The sequence below is a fragment of the Rattus rattus genome, chromosome 18, assembly GCF_011064425.1.
Source record: "Rattus rattus isolate New Zealand chromosome 18, Rrattus_CSIRO_v1, whole genome shotgun sequence".
Taxonomy (NCBI): domain Eukaryota; kingdom Metazoa; phylum Chordata; class Mammalia; order Rodentia; family Muridae; genus Rattus; species Rattus rattus.
The window spans coordinates 25591938-25618967 of NC_046171.1; the positions used below are offsets into that span (position 1 = coordinate 25591938).

A 27030-nucleotide genomic window follows, 5' to 3' on the forward strand; every position below is an offset into this window, starting at 1 on the left:
ATGCATCACCACCATCCTTGCATGGGATGGCGACTCCTCACCAGCCATGGAAGCACACGCCTTTAACCCCAGCCAACACTCAGGAGGCAGAGGCCCGTGGATCTCTTGAGTTCCAGACAGCCAGGGCTACACAGAGAAGCCCTGTCCCCAAAAATGAAACCAAAACTCTTTCTCAGTCGTTGTGTGGTGCAAGTACTAGAAGTGTGGCCTGTGGGTAAAAGTTCACAAAGGAGTTGGGGCAGAAGCAAGGTTGGCCTCCCTCCTTCCTACTGTACCAGCCCGGCTGACTTTTTATCTTGTGGCTTCCTCTACACAGGGGAATAAAAATGTGAATGGAGAAGCAGGGCTCACTGTGTATCTCAGGTATCCTGGCCTCTGTGTTCCCTTGAGAATCACACTTTACAGTTTTAAGGACAATCTTGCCTATAAAGAACACTTTCAGGGCTGGAGAGATGGCTCAGTGGTTAAGAGCACTGACTGCTCTTCCAGAGAGGTCTTGGGTTCAATTCCCAGCAACCACATGGTGGCTCACAACCGTCTGTAATGGGATCTGATGCCCTCTTCTGGTGTGTCTGAAGATAGCTACAGTGCACTCATATAAATAAAATTTAAAAAAGAACACTTTCCGTCAGTGACCCTTAACTGAGTCTGCAGCACTGTTCTCTGTGCACCTCCTGTGCTCTGCTTGTATTGATTGTTGGTTTGTTTACAGTTTCACTATGTCTGCTTTTACTTTTGATGTCCTGCAGTCCTGTTCCTGCAGAGCAGACCAACTACAGCCAACTCCCTGGTTCTTTATGGCCCACAAAACAGAGAACGATTTGTACATTTTTAAGGGGAGGAGGAACACGAGAATATTTACAGCATGTAAAAATTAGATTCAATTCAGACGTCATGGTTCGTAAGAAGTCGTACGGGCAGAGCACACTCATTCCCTGGTGATAGTTTCCCAGCTGGAAGAGCCGTGGGAAGTAGTCGGGACAGACCTTAAACACACGATCTATTAACTTGAAGTATTCATTTCCTGTGCTTTCAAAAAGGAACTGTGCTAGCCCTTGGTGTTGGGCGTTGTGTGGGAGTTAAACATGAGCTGCCTATGTTGTTACAAAGTTAATGTCTCCTATATTAGCTTGCACAGGGTTCAGAAATCTAAGCACTTTCAAACCAGTACAGTTTTTGAGGACATTTAGAGCTATGACATGCTGTTGTATAGCATGGATAGCCATTTTTTTTTTTTTTAATTTGCCATAGGGATAGAGTCTCACTCTGTAGCCCAGGTTGGACTTAGAGCAAAGTGTTTTTGTTTGTTTGTTTGTTTTGTTTCTTTAAAAAACAAATAATAAATATTAAGGCTTAGCTGATCCAACAGCAATGTAATAAATACTACTCTTCTCCCTGGAGATCTAAGGAAAAGAAAGACAGTAAGTTGGCTGGACATGGCCTGAAGGCTGTCACTTGCCAAACTGTGCCTCTGTGAACTCGTTAGGATTGGGCAACGTAATAAATAGTGTGCAGCAAGAGCAGTGTCTGAGGAACTGTGCTCACGGTTCGCTTGCCTTGGCTTTCCTACTGCTGTGATTAGCTTAACCTGCTAATGAAGGACCTCGAAGCTTTGGTGAACATGGCTGAGGAGCAAAGTAATGTAAGTTGCAGTCCATTTGGAAAGTCTGTTTGGGTTGGAGACAGCTGATGAGTCGTGATTACTCAAAAGTATTGAGCTTAGAGGATGGCACCAGGGGACCGACGTGCCAGCCCACAAGGCCTCAAGCCCATGTAGAGGACCAGCGGCGACTGAGGAAGGCTGGATCGGGACAGGTGCCCCCCCCACCCCCCCGCCAAGAGCACACCTACTGTTGTCCAGCCTGCAAACGTACATACAAATAACGACACACATGGTGTGCGATAACCTTTAATGAGAACAGAGGCTGTGAATTTAAATTTGAAGGAGAATGGGGAGGGGCCTATGAGAGGATTTGGAGGGAGCAAAGGGAGAAAGGTAATTAAATTAAAATCTCAAAAAATATTTTTAATTTTTAAAAGTATTGAATTTAGGTATCTAGTAGCCATCGTGGCCCAGATTCATTAAGCATTGTCATTTTCCCCTTTGTGTGTATGTATGTGGACAAATTTGAGCAGATTTGTGTGGACACGTAGAGACCAAGAGTCATCTGTGCTCTGTCCACCTAGCTTTAGGAGATAGGGTCTCAAGGTAACATGGAGCATGAAGAGTTCAACTGACTTCTACACACACACACACACACACACACACACACCCCGCTCTGGGATTACAAACCTGTGCAGCCACTCCTACCTTAGCATTGTAATTCTCAGGAATTTTGCATACCAGTTCAAAGTATCAGGCCTCACCCAACGCTAATATGCATGAGACATTGGTGAAATCTGAAACGTTGATTATAAAAAGATTAGGCTTAGTGGAGGCCAAGGAATACATGATCAAAGGACATGAAAGCTAGGAAGATAAAGTCGATTACTGTTCACACCCCGCCTTACAGGACACAGGAGCTGTCACACTGAAGATCATGGTAACATCCTCAGTGTTCCAGATGTTTTATAAAGCTTGGGCTATTGAAGTCTTATATTCTACACTGACGGCATCTTCTTTGAGCCCAGAAAATTGACTTTGCCCCATTATAAAAGACTTTGAAGTTTGTCACAGTTTACACATTCTGAATTGTAAATTTACTAAGTGGCTCCTGTTATAGCCCACTTTTCCAGCCCCGCCTGTGAATGATGTGACCTGCTGAGCTTGTGTGTAAATGTGCTCCTGTGTTGCTCTCAAGATTGGCTGTCCCTGCAGAAGTGGCGTGGTCACTGACTGGCCGGGTCACTGACTGGGCCACTCTGTGTTCGTGGGAACTGGTGGTTGTCATACTAGGATGGCTTGGTCTCTGCTTAGTCATCTAAGATGTGGCCGCTGCCTGTGTGCTTCTTCAGAGCTTGCCCTTCGCCTGGGTTTAGCGCTACTGTTCTCCCCTCATACATGTTTTCCTGGATGCTCTGTGGAGTATGTAAATGTTTTGCTGTATTTATTTAAGTGATCTTTTTCTATCTTGACTATATTTCTTTTACTATATTTAGTGATTGTCATGGGGATCACACATACAGTGTTGTGTGAGAATTAAGTTTTACCACTTCAGGTGGAATAGATACCTTACCATGGGAAGCCCTTTCCTGCTTTATGCTGTGGCACATAACCGTTTAAATTATCTAGTATTTATTCCAATAAAGACATGGAGGTGTTAACTGAGGTAAACCCTGCTAACTCAGTGAGGTAACTTTATTTTCTTAACTATATACAGAATACTTACAAGCCTGATTCTGCAACTAAACTGCTAGCTCTTTAGAAATCTCTGTCTAGTGAGTCACCCTTTCTTTTTCTGTAGTTCCTGCAAGCCCAAAGAAAAAGTCCTTTCTTCCCCAGAGCTCCTCTATAAAGGCTCTTCCAAGGAGAGAGGAAGTGAGAGAGGATCAAAGGCCCAATTGTTTATAAAAATCTCTAACTCCTCCCCTATACCCTTGACAAGCTGTCACCATTGTGGGGGTTGGAGCTCCAAGCCAAGTCAATAGGGGCAGAACTTTTTCACCTTTCAGTGGGGTAGTTCAAGGCCACCCAGCTGTCTTTGCCTCTGGTCATGGAGCAGGGAGCATAGGACCTCCCTCAAGCAGCTTGCCTTAAATTAGGCAGGAACTTCCCATTCTTTACCTTTGGTGTCTCTGGAGATGTTTAGAGGCACACCCAAACCACACCTCTTCAAGACACATAACTGCATCTGACAAATGCAATTTTGTATTTTACTAACAGTTAGGTTGTCTATGTACAATAACCAAATATCCTGTAACCGTAGTATAGCCTATCTCTCTCCATATTGGAAACTACATCCAAAATGATTCTGAGATAATACTGCTCTCTCATACAGAGTTGCTGGTTGAGGGGAAACCCCCAGTCAGCAAGTACAGCTGGGGTAATTCCATTGCTGGGAGTGCACCAGAGTTCCCAAGACTGCAGTTGTTTCTCTCAGAGGACAGTCACTCACAACAGTGACCGAATCCTTATGAGCAAAATCCTTATGAGATGCAAAACAGAGCTCCTGGTGCTTGCTGGCACTGTCCATGAGCTTTCGTGAAGATGTGAGCCCAGCGTGGAGACTGGCGCCTTTCATACAGGCACCTTGCTGTTCTGGTACAGAGCAAAGCATTGGTGTCTGTCTGCCAGCATTTGTGCTTTGAGTCTGAAAATGGAGCAAAGAAATCATTCCTATGTGGCTTTGGATGGATGTCATAGCGAAGCCATCTAGTACATAAAATCAGAGTAGTTTAAAACAAAACTGAGCGCTGTCATGTTTTCCTGGTGAGTTACAATTAGAGGCTAATCAGCCTCTCTTCTCTTTTTCAGACTTGGGCCTGGATCAGTACATAATAAAGCGCTTCGATGGAAAGGTAAGCACAGACGTCCTAATTCTTACTGAGGAGTTTCCTAGGTTCTCTGAAGTCACACTCCATGTTTGTGAATTCCATTTAGCTGCTGAAGGAAGTTTGCTTGGGTTTTGAGGCCTGCGTCTTCAGGAGATCCTACGCAGGAAATCAAGCCACGGTTCCTGTGTGTGTGTTTGCTGTTTATTTTATAATGTTTTTCCCTGTAAGGTAACTCCTGGTTTGTCATATATTGAGGCTGAATTCAGTGTCTGCTGACTTTGGAATATAGCACGAAAGTCGCCATAAAGATGTGCAAGCGGCCCGGTTTTGCGTTCACGTTTCTTATGGCTGCCTAGCCGTTTGAACCTGACAGTCTGTAGCAATAGCCCTAACTGTGAAACCGTGACGATCTCTGAGGTGCTTAGGTAGCAGGTATGAGAATTCTCCCAGTTTGCACATTTGTATTGTACTTCCAGTTCTTTACTTCGTACGACGAAGAAATCACGTTATGCTGCATCATTCCCAGTCATCGAAAGGGAGCCTTTCCATTTTACTCTCTCATAAAGCTGCCTGCTCAACATGGCTCTCCCTCTCAGGATAAGCTCTTTCAGAAGGATGAAGAAAAGTTTACACAGGGTCAGAATGAGAGGAAAGGGTCAGATTAAAAATATTCTTTAATTAAATATGAATATATATCATTTTCCCCTTCTTTCCCTCCCTCCAACTCATCCCATATACCAGACCTCTCTGTTACTATTACGCGGACGTGGAGGTATAGATGCAAACATATGTAAACATGGTCTGCTGGCTCTGTTTAGACTCGCTTGTATATAGATAGTCAACTTCAGGGCTGACCACTTGGAATTGGATAACTAAGGGGCTCCTCCCTGCGGACAGCTGAACCTTCTCTCTCTGCAGTCCTTAACTGCCTGTAGTTCTTTACTTAGGGCTGGAACCCAGGAGATTTCTTCCTTTCACAGAAACAAACCTATCTTTCATCATCTATTTCGTCTCAAAGCTGTCTACTCAGAGGTCCTGAGGAAAGAATGCTGACGCCTATAGCTGATTCTGCTTGAAGAGTATGTTTTATAGAAGAATGGTATTTTTAATATTCAGACCTAAGATTAAAAGTTCCAAAGCTTCAAGTCTTGGATGACTTTTGAGATTTTCTCTGATGATAAATTTGAAAAGAAAATAAACAACACCAAAACCCTTTACAGTGTTGGATATCTAACAGATCATTTTATAAATAGCTTGTCTCAGCGGGTAAGGGTGTGTGGCAATAAGCCTCGTGACCTGAGTTCTCTTCCCAGAATACACTTGGTGGAAAGAGGACTGACCCCTGCAGCTTGTCCTCTGGACTCCACACCAGCCCACACAGAGCAGATACGAAGCACACACGTTAAAAAAAAACAAGCAAATGTAAAAACTCCTTTAAATTTAAATAATAATTTGTTAGTACTATTAGAAATGTGGTAATATAGCATGGAAATAGAGGTTTTTAGTACACCTCTCCTAATATGCACGTTTCCACCTAAGATTTGTTACTATAATCATTGTATATGCTGTGCATTATTTTTTATTAAAAACTATAATTTCCATTTGATGTTTTTAGCATCTAGTAATTGGCTTATAAAACACAGTATTTATTTCCAAACAGCCTTATTTTGCAGTAGTGTCAAACGTCTGGCCTCAGTTGCTGTCTTTAGTTGGTATGATGTATTTCATGTGGTTTATAGTCTCTGGGTTCCATTTTGTCTTACTCCTTTTTCCCGGCAGTCTAAATATAGAGTTGTGCCCTGCACTTTCTATTCCTGTGACATGGAGTAAGCACGCTCTTGGAATCAGATATGGTCACGTTTCCCTCCGACATGGAAGGGGAGAGCTTCGTGTGGCAGAGGTGATCACTTCCTGAGCAGGGATGCAGAGATGCTGGGCTTAGATGCCATCCTGGGCCTCTCTCCCAAAGAGGAAGTTCTCTCCCTGTTTGCAACCAGCAGCAGCAGGTTCCCATGGAAACAAACCAGTCACCAAGTCTCGTTCCTCTCCCCTCCTCATCTTTCCAACCTTCCCTTTCTCCCTCACCTCGTCCTTTCCTATCTGTCAGTCTGTCCGTCTTCTGTGTTTATGATGGGGATTAAACCCAGAGCCTCTTGCATGTAAAGTATATGCTCTACCACTAAACGGCAGCCTCCACCCACAAAGCTCCTCAAAGTTACTGACCCTGAATTCTCTCCCACCCTGCGGGGTCCCACTGCACTCAGCTGGCTGCTCCCTTGGCTATGCGAGGCACTTTAGTTTTATGAGGTCCTACTTGTCAATTGTTGGCTCTAAAATTTTTACTCTCCCACCTTCGAAAGACTTAAAATAAGTCAAGTCCACATCCTGTTAAATTTATATATGTATTCAGGTCCTACCGATGCTAAGTACAGATAAAATAGGCAGAATTTTAATGTGTTTGCTTCTGATTTATATTTTTGTTTACCCACCTGTGCCATCTATAATAACAGGATATATCACTTATGTTTGCCTTCTTTTACAATAAGGAAATTTTTGAAAAAGGCAGGCAGGAGAAATAGATTGTGAACAAGGCCTCTTGAAGCCTGGAGCTCTCACAGATATTTCATCTAGATATTTTTGGGGTATGAGTGGAAAATAAGGACATGACCCTCCCAGGTATGGTTGAGGAGAAGGTTTATTGTAGATATGGGGGAATGCAAGCCAGAGGCACCTGGAACTGTCCGATTGAACATGGCTGGCAGACTGAACTGGGCCAAGAGGGCGTGGGGGGTGGGGACACAAAGAACATCTGGGAACATGGGGCACCAGGAGGCCGAGACCCCAAGAGAAGAACCAAACTGCAGAGTCAGCCAAGCCCGGAGACCAAGAAGAATGTAGCCGAAATGGCTGGGCTTTATAGGGAAAGGGGCTAGGGAGGCAAAGCTCAAGGCTGGCAGGGTTGAAGGTAGGAGGTGGGGTTTGTCAGCGGGATGACTCTGTGACCCGGACTTGTGAGTAGGAACTTGGGTGGGCGGGGCAGAGTGGGCTTTGCTGTGTTAAACAGGCATCTGACTTTCTTTGAAACGTAACAGGTTATGGCTTGATACTTTGTAAAACAAAACAAAAACCCAATAACATATTAGCAACTGGTTGTCAGTGGTTTGTTTTTCTAGTTTAAAATGAAATCCCTAAATAAAACTGTTTGGGTCAGGTGTAGATTTCTATTCTGAGAGGCAGAAGCAGGTGATTGTTTTTGAGTTCAGGGCCAATCTGGTCTAAATTATTCTGAGTTCCAGGCCAACAAAGTCTACTTGGCGAAACCTTGTCTCAAAAAACAAAGCAAACAAACAAACAAAAAAAAAAAAAAAAAAAAAAAACAAAAAAAACCCAGGAAAGAAGGGAGGGAGAGGGTGGGCAAGGGAAGTCTGCATTGTGTGCGTCCCCAGGCTCTGTACACAGACATAATCGCTCATTTCATCTGTAGAGTCCCTTGCTTGGACAGCTGCATTTTACATTTTACAAGGTAAGAGGATACACAAGCTAGGTCACTAGACAGGTCACACAGTAGGGGCCGTGGAGCTGTCCTCAGTGCAGTATTCCACATTCCAGGCACCTTTTTTAGAAATTGACCTATTCCTAAATAGTGTTAATATCAAGATGTGAGAAAGACCACCAAGTCAAATCATCATGGCTAAATTAATTAAAGCGAGCAATTAATTAAAGCAAGCTTTTTTATGCATTAGCACAGGCTGCCTGCCCCTAAGGCAGGGTTCAAGAGGTCAGCCTTAGACATGAGGAAGACAAGGTTTTTATAGCTGAGGGGTAGGGGTTCCCAAATGGGGAAATTTGTCACCAAACAGGTGGAGTTACAAGAGCCGAACATAACAAGGTGGTCACCACAACTCTTTGAACAGAGGTAGAGTTGCACATGGTCATAAAATAGTCATACCACGGTGGTCATGACAACAGGTGGCCATAATAACCTTTCGAACAAAGGCGTGGCTGTCATTTCCTGCCCGGCAGTTTAGGTTAGAGGTGGGGTAGAGACCAGTCCTTGAGAATCAGATTTCACCATAAACAGGAAGGAACCAGTCTGTCATGCATTAACTAAAAGATGGCCTTTAAACCTAAGAGGGGAGGCAGACTTTCTTCTCGTCAAATGTTCTTGCCTTATTACTGTTTTATACAACACACACACACACACACACACACACACACACACACACACACACACCCCACCCCAATGTTTCTTTCACTTTTAGTTTGGTGAAGTTAGTGTGTTCTGCCCAGTTTTTGGTAGTAATGGTTTTTGGTTTGAGGATTTGGTTTGGGGTTTCAGAATGGTGGGTTTTGAGGAAGATTCTCAAAGGATTGCCCAATCTGTTTTAATTCAAGCTGCCCTGCCTCTGCCTTCCAGATAAAGCACAGTTAGAAACTAATAATAAATGGAAAAAATAACCTTTAATTTCAGGACAGACAGTATGAGGCATACAAATTTAATAACATGACTTAGAAGCTAGAATCGAGCTGTGTCCCATTGTGTCGTATGTGGTCAGTTGGCATTTTGAAAAGCACTGTCTGTCGTTTTATTGCCCCTGTCTGTCGTTTTATTGCCTCTGTCGCTCTTAGAGCGATCCATCCGTGTGCCGTGTAGACAGGATCCCTTCTGATCACACTCAGGCCATCTGAGTAAGATGCTGTTTCTGTTATAGACAAAACCAGGTATTCTTCTTCCAGTAAAGATTTGCTGTGTGTGGGATGGAGCATCATTTGAACAGGACTGGCTACGATGACCTTCTGAGCCAAAAGCTCAGAGTAATTAAACGCGTACACCCAGGTGCTGAGTCAGCGTTTCAGAAATCCTGTGGGCTGGTCGGGTAGCTCTGTGGTAGATCATGTGCTTCAGCCAGGCCTGGCTCTGAGTTTAATCCCTGACACTAATTCTTATACACTTGCTAAAATTTCCAATTTTTTTCCTGAGATTTTCCCATCTTTTCCATTCAAAGGTTTTAAAATCACTTTCATGTTTTTTCTTACAAATTAACTTCAACTTTTTCCCACACAGTATCACTAAATAATAATAATGAAGTCTAGCTTTGGCGTGTGACCTCTCTTTTCCAAGGCATTTATTTCCATGGTGTGCGCTCCCACGTCTGGTAGCCATGTGTAAGTGACCAGTAGATGCTAGAAAGAAATTCAGCTGTTACTCGCTCTGTGTCACAGTGCAGCACGGTACACAGCAGAGCAAGAGTGCGGACTTGAAATCGCGGTGCCGTCCGTCATTCTGCACAGCTGAGGGGCAACAGCAGAGAACTGGGGGACAGAGAGGACAGCTCATAGCTGTTTTGCGTGGCTATGAGCCTGCACTCACTTTACGGAAGGACCACCTGCTAAAGTGTACATCATCTTTGTGCATAATTGTTCTCTCCTCGGTTCAGTCACCTAGAAGGGTCTCCCTGTGCTGCCCTTGACTGGTCATTTGTATAGAGACTGTTTGCCCCGGGCAGACCCGAGCTCCGAGTTCACAGGGTCTCATCCCACCCCTCTGCTGCAGAGTCCTCTGGGCCACCTCAGCCCCCACTGCAGGCTGTAAATCATTAGCCATGCCTGCTTGTCACTCAAGAACTTTCTTAGTGATACCTGAGCTTGAGTTGAAACTAATGGTAAGTTTCAGTCAACTTTTATTTCCCAGCCAATGAAGTTTACTTAGGTAAAAAAGTGTAAAAAGGCATTTAGAAACCACTTGATTTTTGGAGTGGAGCCCAGCCGAATTAACTGACCTGAACTACTCCCTTAGATGGCAGTCAACATGGTGACAGTCTTCATCACACAGGACAGCCCCGCTTTGGTGGAACATAACAGAAGGCTCATGTTCCCCTGAACTGCTCCACTGAACACGTACCAGTCCTCAGCTCATCCGGATTTGGTTGGTTGTGTGTCAGAGTGAGTGATGGCACAGCAAGCAGTTTGCCATAAAGTCGAAACCACATCCGATGAGATCACGAGACATCCTAATGGGAAACTTGCATTCCAGAATTGCTTGGCTGCCCTGGGGAAGACAGGGACTCTCTACAACTCTTCTTTTTGAAACATGTTGATTCAGGCGTTCTCCTGAGGAGCGTGCTGTCCTGCAGCTCTGCGGTTTGGTGCTGGGAGGCCGTGTTGTAGATCTTTGTTTATTGTGCCTAATGGGCGATGTCTAGAACATTTGTGTGCGTGTTCTTGTACTTCCAGGTTTCCAGGGATAGTTTTCACAGCTTGTAATTGTTCCTTCGTATGTTGTGTTTTGTGATACTTGTGTTTGCTTTGGGGGTTGCTCATGTAACCACTGTCACTTTGTTTTTTCCTCCTCTCGTCTTCTGATCAGGAATTCTGGCAGGTACTGACTCAGCAGCATGTGCCTTCATTACTCACTGCTCGGACCCATGCTAATGCTTCCGAGGCGAGGGTCGGTGCATGCCCCTGGCCTACCCACACCCGCACAGCGGTTTGGATCCCCGTCACTTAGATTTCTCGCTTTGTCTCTAATATGACGATTCGAACACTGCACGGTCCGTGAGAACATAGAACCCACATAATTCAGAGGGAAGTTTATCAGGAGCTGTTAACACAAAGGACGAGAAACTTCGTTGCAGGCATCAGATTTTAATCAACTGGTCACTTAAACGTTGGCATTGTCTGGGTGGTTTTGTTCCTAGACTATCATAGGAGCAGACAACAATTTGAATTAATAGATTCATTTCTTTTGAAATTTCTTAATAAATGCAGATGAGCTGTGGCTTGGTTGCTCCTTACTCAATAAAATAGCTTAAGAGGAGGTCGGTGGCACATTTAGACATCATTTCCCTTTGCGCCAGGGAAAATAAGCAAACACTTGGGAAGAATAACAGTGGAGATGGCCCAGGACAGGCAGAACACGTGCTTTTTAAATTGATCTCTGCTGGGACTCTCAACTCTAGATTATAAATTTTTAAATTTTATTCATTTTAAATTACTCTTGCATTTTTGATGGTTAGCTATAATAAAAATATAAAATCAACTTAAATAGCAGCAACATTGAATTGAAGTAATTGGTGATATAATTAATGAAGACCACAGGGGTAATCTTCTTTTCATAGTGCATTGCCCCCTGTGCTCCCGTTTTAAAATGGGGCGGATTTTAGTAGTTCCACATAACTGTGGCATTAACTGTGTTCTGAAACAAATACTTTAAAAATTGCATCAAAAGACTTCACTGATAAGCCCATATTTCAGATTCTGGGGATTTTGTTTCCAAAGAGCTAAGGTACAAACAAGTGCTAGCCAGAAGAAAACGTGGCTGCACTTGCTCTCCTCGACAGAGCACCTGCCTACCAGGAACAAGCCCTGGACTGGGGCTTAGCACGCCAAACCTTTAAGAAAGAAAAAGAGTTGAGGGCCAGTCCCACGAGAAAGCCCTTCCCGCGGTTCTCAGTGCAGTTGGACAAATGGGAGGCAGCTTAAAAGCCCTGTCTCCTCATTAATAACCACGTGCTTTAGATTTGAAAAGCCTTGCCTTCCAGAGAGCCATACAGCAGGGAGTGAGCAGAAGAGATTAGTAAATGCTGGAAGCCTCCGAGCCTACAGCCTTCAGTGCTCAGCACCTTGGTAATAAGCTCTAGTCGTTTACACCTTCAGTACACAAAGGACTAGTTTTGCTTAGTCAGAGGTCGGAGGTCGACCATCCCGCCACTGGTTCAGAATCACAGATACTGAAAGGGGGTGAAGCAGATTAGCATTGTGTTGGCCTCCGTGCAAGGAGGAGCACAGAAATTTTGAAGCAGACTGTATTTTTCTATCCATGTTTTCCTGAGCCTTTTATGGGTTTCTAGAGTCAGCAATCTGTAGAAACTGTTTCGATAAAATTAAAATTTGAGATGTTAAATACTTTTAAATCAGTTTTTACTACATCCTTCAAAATACCTTGTGAATTTATATTAAACATAGGCTTTTCTCTTAAAAGATGCTGAGGGAATTGTTCATATTAGTTTCTAGAAGCAGTGTTTATTTTAGTGACAACACCAGTATTCATATCTTTTAAGCTCCCCGTGCAAGCCACAGTCTCCTTGTTAGAGTTTGGACCCTTGCCTGTCTTTCTGCTGGGTGTGGTCTATGCATGCTGTTCCTGCTGCCTGTAGACAGCGGCGCCATGGCCTGCTAGCATAGTATACTGTTCCTCAGGCCAGCTCACTGATGACAGCAGGCACTCAGTGTATCTGTGTGATATACTGAGGAGTCTCCGAGGTCTCTCTCCAGTCTCTCAAGTTCCACCACCCACTCCTAAAGTCTGTGGATTTAACAAGTTTTGGTTATTCAGGTTGAAAACAGAAATGATAATGCGACCATTAAATGCCCCAACAGGATGTCTGTCATTTGCGTGCTTGCTGCAAATACTCAGACTCCTACGTCTTTAGACACATTTTTATTTTAGGTTATGTTGTGTTTGACCTTGTGATCAACCAAACCCACCAGATGCTCCATTGTTTTCTGAACCATGATCAGAACTGGCCATCACGTCTCCAACAATGCTCCATTCCTGGCTTTTCGTCAGAGAACAATGTTTGCAGCTCACTCTGACGTCAGAGGACTCGGTTCTAGACCGACTTCCCTTTTCCCATTGCTTGAATATGCGCATGTTTAAGGCCACACTTTCATGATTCTAGAAGAGCTACTTAAAGAAGCTCTCCATTCTGTAGCCATAGGGTCTCAGCTTATTCTAAGTGTATGCGATGCACAAAGCCTGGGAAACTGGCTCTTTGAGAATAGAAAGCTTTAAGAGCGAGGCACATTTTGAAAATGAATGGAGTGGACACTTGGTTAAGTAAGAGCGTCCTTACTCATCGGCTCGGCTTTTCTTCAGGTAGCTGAGGCAAGCAAGCTGAGGTCAGAGTTAGTGCTCCACCATAGTGAGCTAATCTTCCTTCCAAAGTCTCCAGCACTCAGTAATCAGAAATTACAGACATGGACCCCGTGTCCCCCATGCTGGTCATAGCATGTGGAGCACAGAGCTCCATGATAGGGCTGTGGAGTCCGAGCACAGTGGGCTCAGCCCCTTGGGCAGTTATTTACCTCCTAACCCTGAGTCATCGTGGATGGGGTCACAAGTGTTGAGATTACACATGTGGCCCGCTGCCTCCCAGTTATGCATTGCCAGGGATTGAACCCAGCGTTCTTCAGCCAAAATCTTGGCATACCTATAATAGTCAGGGATCTCTCATGGATAGTTCTTAATGTTTGATCTCAAATTTGACACTAGACTAAACTGTTTTCTCACAGAGCTTCCTGAGAGATAGTAGCCATGTCAGTCAAGGGTGTGAGCAGTGATTCTGTCAAAAAAACCATTTGTTTTTCCTTACGTCTGTTTCATGCTCTCCTTTTTCCAAATGGGAGAGGATGAAATTACTATGTTGACGTATCCTTTCCAAACGTGTGCCCGAGACTGTCTTACCCGGAGTGGTAAGGAGGCCATTCAGGACAACTAAGCAACTGCAACCAAGATGGCTGCCGGGCTCAGCACTGTGGGGCAGCGTGGTGTTTTCTAGGGAGTTTATGTTCAGCACTGATCTGTTTGTGCGACCAAGCTTCAGAATTAAGTTCTTAGACTTCACTAGCGCTCTCAGTAATGATCACATGCCACTTGTCCCACAGCAGAGCTGATGTGAATGAACATCAGACATGCGGTGCCAGAACATGCACCCGATTATCTCCCTCTTAGAGCTTCCCCCTTCTGCAGATCCTGAGGATTCAAATAAGTCATTTCAGTAAAGTTCCGCCTTCCGTGAAGTTCACTGCATTCCAGCAGGTTTATTTGAATCCTTATTACCGCTTTTAATCATCGCATCCACCGCCGCTGTAGTTTGAGCATCTTCATGATAATGTTTTTCTCTGAGACTAATGAAGTAAGGAGAACATCTCATTCTGGTCCTCGGGTTGTTCTCAGAGCCCATGTGGTTAGAATTGGGACTGAAAAGAGAGTGGCTTCCTGCAGTTGGCATGCCCGTCATCTTTAGCACCTGCCTGCCTCGGCCTGTTGCACAGTAATTTATGTTGCCCCTGATGAAGTGGACCTTTGAGAAGCTTGGAGGAGAATCTGAGTCAGAAGGGGGGAATCATAAGCTACACTCGATTGGAATCATTTAAACTTCATTTTTATTTGGCATGCACAAAGTCTACCTTGCTACACAATTGGGTATGGACCAAATCAAGAGTGACATATTTTAGCTGTGCAACAAGTCATATTCGATTGAGAATAATGTGACTTTAAAATTAACGTTTTTCCCAAGGCTTTGGAAGCTGTCTGTGCACGAAGGAGATAATGAAGTGTGAGATTCACTGCTTGAGAGAACTGCTGAGCTTTCTCTAACACTCCCCTCTCCCCCGTAACTCCAGGTAGTGATGCTGATTGCCGTTTGGAAACGAGACACCAAAATCAAGTTTTCTGGAAGCAGTATATTACTGTCATTAAATTTTAAAGTACAACTTCAAATATTACTAGAGGAATTTGAAATCCTTTTTAGCAGTATAGAGAAATATTGATTCTCCTTTTTTTCACTTTTTACTGTACTGGTGATTCCACCCAAGGCTTTGCACGTGCAAGGCAGATGCTCAGCCACTGAGCTACAAACCTTGCCTTGTTAATTTTTTTCCCAAGACGGGGCTCACTATATAGCTATGGAGGTCCCAGGACTCACTCTGCAGCCCACACTGGCTTGGAACTCACAGAGATCTGCCTGCCCCTGTTTCCCAAGTGCTGGGATTAAAGGTATAGCCCTTACACCCAGCACCTTTTTACATTTTGAGATAGGGTCTTGCTAAATTGTCCTTATGGGTAACTCATGATCTGTCTCAGCCTCCAAGTAACTGAGATTATGGGCCTGCGCCATCACATCTGGCAAGAAACACTGACGAAGGGTCAATATTTAAAAGAAAAAATCAGAACACCCTTGAGGCTCGTGAATGATGACATTTTAATTTATGTAGCAGTGCTCTGCTCTTTCTTTATTATTTTCTGAATTCCACAAATATTTTTGTTCATAAGTTGATACACAAGCGTTTGTGAAGTCTGTTCATTTCCAGGAGCTACTTTTGTTTTAAACTAAAGAACTTGAAAACTAGGATGTTAAGTAGAAAGAATGGTGAGGTTAATTGGCTCCATCTGATTGAGTCCAGGAAGGGGAAATCAACTGCTCCATTTTGATAACCCTGGAACTAGCTGGTGCAGATTCCCCACACCCTGAATGCTAACACAGCGTCCTGACTAGAAGCCCAGCCCCAGGGCCCTTCACGGTTCACGCAACTCTAACCATAAATTTATGAGACTAATCAGAAGCCAAAGGGTGGGCACTGGAGCACAAAGCCATCCAACCCAGTTAAACTCGGGGTTTTTAAATTCACTATGAAATATAGCAATCACACGTGTGAAGAGTGTGCTATTTAGTAATTTTACGTAACGAGTTTTTCAACCAACCTAAAAAGCCAGGTCTGTAGTGGAGGCCTGTAACCTCTGCTACTCAGGGGGCTGAGGCAGGAGGATCACAGTCGGAGGCCTGCCTATACCAGAAAGTAAGATCAAGGCCAGCCTTGGAAATTTAGTGAGACCCTGACTCAAAATAAAAAATGAAGTCTGGGGATTCCACTCAGCCTCACACACATGCAGACACAGAAGTCGGGGGTCTAGAGGTGCAGCCCCGCCTCAGTGGTAGAAGGCTTCCGATTAAGCCCGAAGCCCTGGGTTTGATTCCTTAGAGGGGAGGGAGGGTGCAGATTACGGTGCCACAGTACAAGTGAGCTAAAGCAAGCCCCCTGGGGTGGTGTTTCCCAGTCTACACTCAGCGTCCTAGTGATCTCAGGTCTGCAGCTCTGCTCTCCCATATTGAAGTAAGGCTAGGTTCTAAGGTCTATTCTGTTCATGGATGTCTGTGAATTTGTTGCTTTGAGGCATTCTGTAAGATTTTGTCATCCAAGGGGGAACATTTGTCACTAAGTTGAATAGAAATGATGCTCTAAGTTGACCCACATTCTGCCTCACACTTTGAATTTCAGAAATTGAAATAATTGGAGGAGAATTTGAGAGGTCACACTTGAGCCGTGCAGCGTGGCCCTGATACTTCATAAGGTGCCTACAATTGGAATTTTTTTTAAACTATACTCAGGAAATTTTTACCATATACTGAAATGGCTGGAGCCCTCCCTTGGGAACCTAAAGATAAAACACATTTCTCCCAGACGCTCGCCAAGTTGATACTAAAATGCACCTAATCTTATAGTTTATGCTCTGAGAAGACAGTTGAGGCATCTTCGAAATATAATTCTTTGCACTTTTAAATACAGCTTCAATTTCCTTCTTACAGTTTGTCTATTATCTTTGCTATTTATACTGCTTTCCTACTTATATTAAATTATTACATATTCTTTGGGTTTTCTTAGAAAAGCTACATTTCAAAGAGAACATTGTGTTTCCCTTTAGCTCTTTGAGCAAACAGATGATGTTTGCTTAGGGCAAAAAAAAGAAAAAGAGATTTATAGTTTAGTCCAACATTGAACATTACCTGAAAGATTAAGCAAGGGAACATCTTGCTGGCATCTTCCATTTGCAGAGTTGGATGTCAGTGAGACCTTGGAGTCAGAGGCACGAACCCGAGCCCCCCTGTGCTACCCGCCTTCCCATTTCATTTCCATCTTTACCAAACTTGGGCTTTTACATTTCCATTTCCAAACTCATTTTTCTGTTTTCATAGCTTCCCTATGTGTCATGGGCAATTGATTTGAGAATATCATCTATATAAGAGATCTTTTTTAAAGAAATCATCTAAGAACCATGGGCACAAAACAGCCTCATGATTGGCTTCCTACGAATGCTCCCCCTCTTTTGTTTTTAAGCCCTCATCTCACTATGCACACCCAATGGCCTCACGCTTGTAAACATCCTTGTTTCTTGCATTTCTTTTCCTTCCTGTGTCTTTCACTTCTTACTTGAGCAGCTCAGCTCTCCTGCTCCCTCCACAATAGCAGGAGCCCCACAGACAGCTACTCTGACAGAAAACCCTTTCCTCCCCGAAGGAACAGAAGGTTCTAAACCCAAGCCTGCACTGCTGGGTGAGCTGGCTGTAGCTCCCAAGTGTAGTGAGGAGGCCATACGAATACTGATTGTTGCCCACAGTGGGTCTGCTACATTTCTGTCATGTCTACAGACTGAAGAACTGTCTAAGGATGAGGAGGATTGGCCCGACTTGTATCTCACATGCACCTCTCAAGCTGCCCTTCTAACCACCAAACATCATGACACTAGTGTACACATAGGCCTACAGAAAATAGAATATGGTTGAGAATCCAGAAGTAAACCTGTACTCGGGATGGACTGACTTTCAACAGTGAGCTAAGAGCCTTCAGTAAGGCCAGGGTCGTCTCTTCCACAAATAGAATTGGTTTCACTGGATATCTGGACACAAAAGAATAAACTTGAGGGCTTACACGATGGGTCAGTGGGTAAGGGTGCTTGCTGCCAAGTCTCACAATCTGAGTTCAATCCCCCAGAATCTATAGAGTGGAAAAAGAGAAGTCCTTACTCAAGTGTGCACCATGGCACTTATACACACACACACACACACACACACACACACATTGATGAATATATGAAATGAAGCTGGGCTGCTTATCTTACTTTATATATATATAACTTCAAAATGAATCAGTAAATTTTAAAGTAAATTGAGCTTTACCAGCAAATCCTCTGGTGACTCACGGAACACTTCCAGAACAGCAGAAAACCAATATGAAGGGGAAGTGAAGGTCAGGGTCTCCAAGATGTGTCAAGGACTCTCACAAGTCCTCTGAGCGAAGCCAGTTGAAAGATGGCACGGGCCTTGAACAGAGGTTCAGATGACAACAAGCTATGAAGATAACGTTGGGCACAAGACGAATGCCCATCAAAGCCACAGTGAAGCCAGGCATGGGGCCTGTAGTCCCAGTACTTGGAAAGTGGAGCTGGGAGGCTCACCTCAAACTTGTATTCCAGAGTAGCCAGGGCTAAGTAGTGAACCCCTGTCTGGAAGAAAAAAGGAAACACTACATCGAGGTACCAGTTCACATCTGTGAGGATAGCTGCAAGGATGTGTAGAGATCGGAGCCTCTTATGATGCTGGCAGTGGGGAGGAGGAGATGTATGTGCTGAAGCCACCGAAGGAAAGGGTTTGGCTGCCCCTCAAAACATAAATATATAATACCATGTAACAGGGCAGTTCCACTGCTGGGTTTACATTGAGAAAAGCCAAACTACTCTGACAGCCATTAGTAAATGAGTAATTAAGTACTGATTTGCACTATAGTGTGGATGAGCCTAGAGAACATTTAATGGTAGAAGCCAGACACACAATATTCGTTTGTTATATGGTTAAATGGCTAAAATGATGACTTCTATGGAAATGCCATCACAATAATATGTAATAAACCTTCAAAGGAAAATAAAGAAAAACAGTTCAGGTAAAGGACTCGAAAGACAGCCAGCAAATGGATGCATTTTTATTCTGATACATCTGGACTGGGGAAGAAGGCGCAGAGGTGTAAAGGGAGTTGTTGGGAGAGCCAGCTAAGTGAAAATGGACGACAGGAAAAAGGTCAACCAGATAACCAGAATTTAATCCTTGGAGCTCACATGGTGGAAGGAAAGAACTGACCACCTGAGGTCATCTGATGGCCACACTCACTGTGGCAGACACACAAAATCATGTTCTGAGATTCTTAACAGGCAGCATTAGGTAATACTATGTGCTGATGTTAAATTCCTGCTTTTATTGAGTTTGCAGTGCCTAAGAGAACGTCTTTGGTCACAGGAAATATATTCTAATATATTTAAAGTCATGTAGAGAATCAGCACGCCTCCAGCTGACTGAGTGTGATGCAAAGGCTGTCTCTATGTAAAATACAAAGCCGCTAGAGCCGTGTGTTAGTAAACTTACATAAAAAGGATATCCTGGCTCACAATACGAGGTTTCCATTTTTCTGTCAGTTTGAAATTGAAGGAAAATCTACAGTTACTAGCCAAGTTTGGTTTCTGTCTGTCTTCTTCCAAGCAGCAGGAAGGGATGCTACCTCTGGCCAGCGGTCTATTGCTTGTAAACGCTCACCTGCTCCTCGACTTTTGACTCTCCATGTCTTCTCACTACAGTGCCCAGTACAGCATCTCCATGAAATGACATTAATGCTTTGGCTTCTGGATGCACTGACTGCATAGGCTAGTCATTGTTTGCCTTTGGGAATGTATTTTCATTTCATGTAAGTCTGTTCACACTGTTTTGCAACATAGCAGACAATGTATGTAACACACACACACACACACACACACACACACACACACACGGAATTTGCATATTAATTTCCCAGAGAGTGGCCTTGGCACTGGCATAAGAAAGACCCAGCCTTGCTGGGCGCATCCTGAGCTAAGTGTCTGTCCCAGTTGTTGGGTCAGAGAGAGAATCACTAAATACTGTCCTGGGGATGATTTATCAGCCACGAAAGCCAGAGCATCTCTTGCTTTCTGTCTTCTGTTTGGTTTCTGCGTTGCTGGGGCTGGAACTTGGAGCACGATAGTTAGCATCTCTTGCATGGAGCAGCAGCCCAACCCCAGGAAGTTCTTTCTCAAATAGTATCCGTCCGCCACTCACATCTAGAACCTGGGAGTGTGGGTTTGTACCTGTTTGTGGGCCAGCAGAGTTATTGATTAAGGTCCTGCGGGGTGACTTCATGCCAACTTCTGATGCTGGTCCTCTCAATTGCTTAACCACTTCTCTTTCCTTTGTGATGTTGATGGGATCTCCACTAGACAGAGGTAACCATGGTGGCCTGTGCCTGGATGCTGGTGTGTTGGTGCTTGTCCGTTTCCATGAGGCTCCCGCCTGCAGTGCCGCCTTTTGCTTTCTTGCTTGCATGGAATTGTTTCTTTGGTTATGCTTCCTTGGTTTGAATTCTTAAAACCTCTTTCTTTCTCCCGCCTTGGTGCACAGAATAAATATTTCCTTAAGTACCCATGGTTGGTCCAGAACGTGCGGACTTTGTTTCGAGTGCAGCTCTCTGGTGGATCCTTTGCAGTTTTTGAAAGTATCTTCAGTGAAGAATTCAGAGAACAGGAAATGTTTGGCCAGACACCTGAAAGAGTCCATGCATCAGGCATGCTGACACTGGAACTAAGAACTGGCCTTCGTGACTGAGTAAAGGACGGATGTGCACATTTGGAGCAAGAGCTGAGTCAGGAGCCAGCCTATTTCCATCAAACAGCTGACGCTCAGAAGCGTCCACTCACATGATAATAGCTGGGTTTGTCGCAAAGTCTGATTCCGGATTACATTCCAGAATATTCCTTATCATGATAATACTCTTCTGTGCTCTAGACTAAGATTAAGTAAGAATCCAGAAGGAAAGGTTAAAATTAGTATTTCAGAAGCATGTGTATGGCCTTGAGATCGGCTGCCTTCCCTCTGCTTCAAGATCACAAACTGTGATTGTTTGTTTATTTATTCATTATTGGCCAGTTGGAACCAGTTTCCTTTTAGCTTCCTCTTCTCTTGGTTTGGTTACTTTTTCTTTGTACTACCAATTAGTAGTCTTAAGAGTGATACCAGGGTTGGGAATTTAGCTCAGTGGTAGAGCGCTTGCCTAGGAAGCGCAAGGCCCTGGGTTCGGTCCCCAGCTCAGAAAAAAAAAACCAAAAAAAAAAAAAAAAAGAGTGATACCAGTTGTGCTAAAAGTAAAACAGTTCTGAAGCTGGGCCATGTGTTCGATGGCAGGAAAAAACCGAAACCGGTTTCTAATCTCATTGACCCAGTGTTTGAGCGAAGAACAATCATCTTGTCTTGGAATCTTCATTAGCTTCAAAACTGTAAAGGATCCATGGGTTTTGAATGCCGCCATAGAAGTGCTTAGGGGATGAGGGAACTGGGATAAACGTCATCCGTCCTTACTGTCTGGGTTCTAATTCAGTCATATCTTTTCTGTTTCCTGCTGGGACCTGTGCCCCTACTAGAAAATTGCCCAGGAACGAGAAAAGTTTGCTGACGAAGGCAGCATCTTCTATACCCTTGGAGAGTGTGGACTCATCTCCTTCTCTGACTACATCTTCCTCACAACGGTGCTCTCCAGTGAGTATGAACTTCCCGTCCTGTGTGTTTGTAAGGAGCACACAGACACGCAGAAGCGCTCGGTTGGTTGGTTGGCTGGGAAACGGCTCCTAGTTTGCACTCATCGGACTATAAATCCTACAGGACTCCATTTGGGTTTTTTTGTAATTTGTGTGTAAACTCACTTGAAAGGAGAAGAAAACCTAGGGTGTCAAGGTAGAATTTTTAAAACCAACAGCCCGCTGGGTACCCCTGCTGTAACTGGGGCTCCGTGTTCGGTGAGGACCACTCCTCACACACTGTCACACACTGTCACACACTGTTTCCATGTGGCATTTCCTCCTCTAAGGAAAACCAGCCGGGTGGTCCTGCTCATGTTAACTGGTCACTTATTGATCCTGGAATGATATTTCTAGAGACTCAAAGCTCAGTTTTCACGTATGTAGAACACAGGTGAGTGTCTGGTTTTTAAAAGTTAAGTTATTTAGGAAGGGCAACTCTGTGGCACTTTCTCTGAGTGTGAATCGTAATCATTCAGAAAAACTAAACAATGTTCCTAGCTCTCTGTGTATCTGTTAAATGTGACTCAGGTGAGAGTTGGGTGACACTGCCGGGCAGTGGGAAAGTACTCACCTAGAGCCCACAGGGCTTCAGCCCCAATGCTGCAAAAGGAAATACCCGAAGTGGGCCAGAGTTCAGACGCAATGTTGACAAAGTGATTCCAAGTTCTTCCAGCTAGGAAGGAGATGGCTGTCTCACCTCCTCACCTTATCTCCTGTCCTGTCATAGCTGAGTTTCTATAAAAGGTAAAACCCTGAGAGAGACTAGGTCTCTTTATGTAGCCTTGGCTGCCCTCAAACTTGGAATCCCCCTGTCTCAACCTGCAAGTATACACCATTCTGTCCTGTTGTGACTAACTACTTTCAGCCTTATTCCTTCCGTTACTGCTAACAAGGGGAAGGAGAAATAGCCTGGTCACAGGTGGCTGTGGGGTGCCACTGTCAGAAGGAGTATATGTGGCAGCCCAGAGCTACAGTGATGCCCATTAGCATAGTTATGATGACCCCAAAATAAGCGCCCCTTGCCTTTTTTTTTTTTTTTTTTTTTTTTTTGAGACAGGGTTTCTCTAAGTAGCTCTGGCTATCCTAGAACTAATTCTATGGCTTTTCTCAATGTAAACCCAGCAGTAGAACTGCCCTGTTACAAGGTATTATATATTTACGTTTTGAGGGGCAGCCAAACCCTTTCCTTCGGTGGCTTCAGCGCATATGTCTCCTCCTCCCCACTGGGTGGGTTGGTGGATGGATGCTTGCATGAATGGGTTGATGGATGGATGATGGATGGATGCGTGGGTGGATGGATGGATGTGTGGGCAGATAGATGGATGGATGAGTGGGTGCATGGGAGGGTGGGTGGATGATAATCAGGCATTGCTAGTAAGTTGCATAGAATTGGAACATGAAATGCATTTGTGTATTTATTTTTCTGATAAACAGCAGGCAGCTGGGGTCATAGAAAACCAGTAGTTCAGTGGGAAGGGTCACCCAGCTGAGGCAGGACCACCCATCTGCTGAGTTGCTGGCACTCAGTGGGTGGACTCCCATCATTCCCTTGGTGCTGCCCAGCTGACTGAAGCGGGGACCCCAGGACACTTGAGAAGCTGTACTCTGTTGTCAGAAAGAAAATCTAAGAACTATGTGTGGCAAATTGTTCTTTTCCAATTTACCACACCTAAAAATAAACCTAGGAGCTGCTTTCCTGAAGAATTATGTTACACAGCATGATTGCCCATCAAATAGCGTTCATTCTCATGGAAACTCTCGCAGCTTGATGAGAAACACATTGTACATAAAGTAAAAAACATTGATTTCTTACTCTTGCCCTTACAAGACTTGGGTGAAGGACCTTGGCTAGGAAGCCACTGAGCGGCTGTCCTCCTGTCTCATACACATGCACACACACGGCTCAGAAACCTTTCTCTTGCTTTCTTTTGTTCTCCTTGTCCCTAATCTCTGCTCCAGAGTCTGGGTCACTCATTGTTTACCTAGTTACTGTGCGCTCTCCAACCTAAACCACCGGTTACATCACAGCGATCTCACGGGGCTTTAGTGATGGCCACTGCAGGTATTCGCAGTGCACGAAGAGTGACAGCAAAGACACAGAACAAGAATATAAAACATGCTGGGTTTGTTTCTTCCAAACAGGCCAGGAATAGTCTTTGTAGCTGTAATGTTCAGTCTGCAGCTGTGCCGCCTGAGTGGGGGAAACACGGTTTTTAAATTAATATATTTCATGGCACTTGGTTTTGTATGCTGATTCAGAGCCCTGTGCTGTACCCTCCCTAGGCCGGATTCACAGAGTCTGCTGTCTACACCCCATTTCTCTGGTCTACTTCCATGGACTCCCTTGGAATTTTTTTTAGCATGAGCATGTGTATTAAGCAGAATGTCTAGTAATTACATTTAAAATATTTACTAGCTAACTATTCATGGATAAAATCAGCTTAGAGTCTTACTAGACAAGACGATTAATAATTATTACTAAGTAATTTCCAAAGAGCCTCTGACCCTTAAAGTCGGTTAATAAGAATCAAGCGAGAATGCGGTTATTAATGGCCATTGTCTGCAGTGCCCAGCTGCAGCATTTGCTCGTGGTCCTAAGATGGAGGTGGGCATCTTTCCTCATGACCAGGTACCTCTGTGCTGTGAGGATTTATCTACAATGCTGGATGTTACTAATTTGAGTCACCTGTACCACTGTTACACTGCATAATGACAGCGTAGCTTAAAATCTGGCTCTTGTCTAGCATCAATCGACTTTATTTTGACAAATGACCATTTATTTTGTATTCTTCTCTCCATATCTATCCTAATTAAAATTGTTAATCCTGTGAGCTAATAACACGAAACAGTCTTGGTTGGGGAGACAGTGGTAGTGAGACATTTACATAAGCTCATGATTAAGCATCTCCCTTGCTATTCACTATAAATCTTTGAAAGTCCCCAGAGAAATCTGTGGCATGCTCAGTACCTAGGGTTTTGAAGCCCGTGTGGGTCTAATAAATGCCAGGCTAAATTCAGTGCATTTCGACTTTGGCTCTTTTAGACTTTAGGCAATGAATAAAGAAATTGAATTGTGGTTTTTGGTAGCTGAATTTAGCTGAGTAAATATTAAATTGTGTCTCATTGTTTTGCATATTTCTTACAAATACATACAGGTGCTGGAAAACTACAATAATGTTGACAGTTTAACAATTCTTTCAGGGGTTGGGGATTTAGCTCAGTGGTAGAATGCTTGCCTAGCAAGCGCAAGGCCCTGGGTTCGGTCCCCAGCTCCAAAAAAAAACCCAATTCTTTGAAAGATGCAGTATAGGAGATCACTTCTGAGCAGCTGTGTGTGAGAAGAGTATGTCATTCAGTAGCCCCAGCTCTCCAGAAAGTAGACATATTGACATCACTGGATTAGCCACCACCCAAGGTGTTTAGTTGGGATGAACAAGACAGAATTCTTCTGGAAAGATGTCTGACTCGTGACAGTGTCACATGTACTTGAGTGTCATGCCCTGTCTCTCTTCTGTTACCCTGGGGCAGACTGAAGATTATCCCTCTCTAAGTCACGGATAACTCTTGTGATAATTGTCCCCTTGTCCTCAGGGCCACCCCTGTCCTCTTGGTCTTCTGCTAATAGCTGGGAAGGCTCTGTGGGAGCTTAGTTCCCAGCAGTTACTGGTGTTTCAGGGCCTTCGCTTCTGGCCTGTAAGCCCTGCTTTCTTAGAAGCTGGACTGGAATCGTGTTTATACCTGTGTGCATGCCTGTCTACACGCCTGTCTACACGCCTGTCGCTGTGCCTAGCCTCAGACTTGCAGCTTACACTGTTGTGGATGTTCATGGCTGACTCCTTCCTTGTTCCTGAAACAAGTTTTTAAGGTACTGTTACAAGCTGGGTTTAGGGGCACACGCCTATAATCCCAGCATTTAGGAGTCTGAAGCTGGAGGATTGCTGCAAGGTGGAGATCAGCCAGGATGTATAGTGAATTCAGGGCCAGCTTGGAGCACATAGCAAAACCTTGTCTCAAAAGGGTCAGGACAGGGAATACTGGCCTTGAGTGTTTTCCCTAATTACCGTCTGTCCTAGAGAGGCCAGCACAGTCTGTGGCACGTACAAGTACTCCACATATTACTTGTTGGCTTATAAATGAAATTTTATGATAAATATTAAAATTTTGTATTTCTGAACACTCGTTCAGCTTCTTGATTAATATTTAAAACTATTTTGCATTAATATTCTCTATTATATATTAGCAAAGCCAGAAAATTAATTATACTAGCCAGAATTTTTTTCTTTTTTTTTTCTTTTTTTTCTTTTCTTTTTTTCGGAGCTGGGGACCGAACCCAGGGCCTTGCGCTTGCTAAGCAACCGCTCTAACACTGAGCTAAATCCCCAACCCCCAGAATTTTTTTTCTATTGGGACACTTAAACAAAGAGCTTTTGTATACCAAACAGACTAACATGTAAAGAGAGTCCTTCAGATTGAGTGGGGTAAGTAGCAAACTCAGATTCTTTTAATAAAGCAGCTCTAAGCGAGGTGACAAATTCCATCTCGGCACAAGCCGTTGCCTTGGTTATTGAACTTCTATTTTTGAAATGAAGCCACACAAAATGAAAAGAAGGTCGAGTGGGTGAGCGTTTTTCTTTAAGCTTTCTGGATTCGAGAACGGGATTCTGTCACATAGGCAGATGTAATTTGGGCATAAAACAGTAATGAACTTAAAGAGAGAGCGTTTATGCTGTGGAGCCTGACCACGTGCAGGTACACACGGGATTGCTTCATAGAATCCCTCCTGCAGGCTCTCTGGAGAACCTAAGCTCTCTGACATTTCTGGCACTGAACACACTTGACAGCACTGTCAGTGTCAGGACGGCCCGGGTACGTGGATGGGAGATGCGGCCCTCGGGGATAACGTGCAGAGATTGGCTGTGGCCTGTCAGCCAGAGCCATCAGTCTTTACGCTCGTCTTCACACGGAAGGTGGTGGTGGTGGCATGGGTCTGGCTGGAATGTATTTTATAATGAAAATGGCAGTGGAAGAAGTTGGAGTGTCTATACAGCTGGAAGCTGGAGGAATACAAAATAAACATTGCATATATAACTTATATATAACACTATATCATATACTATATATTATATATTTCCTAAGAGGCCTTAAAGGTCAGAATCTCCTGACATGATATGTTTCAGACTATCAATATTTAGAAACTTCAGCAATTGACCAATTAAGCACACAGCATTTCAATGAAGAATAAAGGTCTCCTCCTAGGATTTCCAAATGCCAGCAAAACCGGATCAATATCAATTTTAAGTCTGTTCTGAGAATACATTAAATTTGTAACTTACTGTTTAGAACATAATGGAGCAGAAACATGGTTCTTCTGAGTGGGAGCCCCCAGTAAGTACTGCCAGAAATAACAG

At 44.0% G+C, this 27030-nt stretch overlaps 1 protein-coding gene across 3 annotated transcripts in view; it reads left to right on the top strand.

The window, feature by feature from the left end:
* Micu1 (mitochondrial calcium uptake 1) overlaps positions 1–27030 on the top strand; it is a 150941-nt gene that overhangs the window by 41832 nt on the left and 82079 nt on the right. Inside the window, exons 5-8 of one of the 3 annotated variants that reach the window (XM_032889179.1) lie at positions 4415–4458; positions 10802–10813; positions 20270–20275; positions 21467–21581. In XM_032889179.1, the coding sequence (XP_032745070.1) occupies positions 4415–4458; positions 10802–10813; positions 20270–20275; positions 21467–21581 (177 nt within the window). The remainder of the gene's footprint in view (positions 1–4414; positions 4459–10801; positions 10814–20269; positions 20276–21466; positions 21582–27030) is intronic. The other 2 variants (XM_032889180.1, XM_032889181.1) reach the window with 2 other exon arrangements.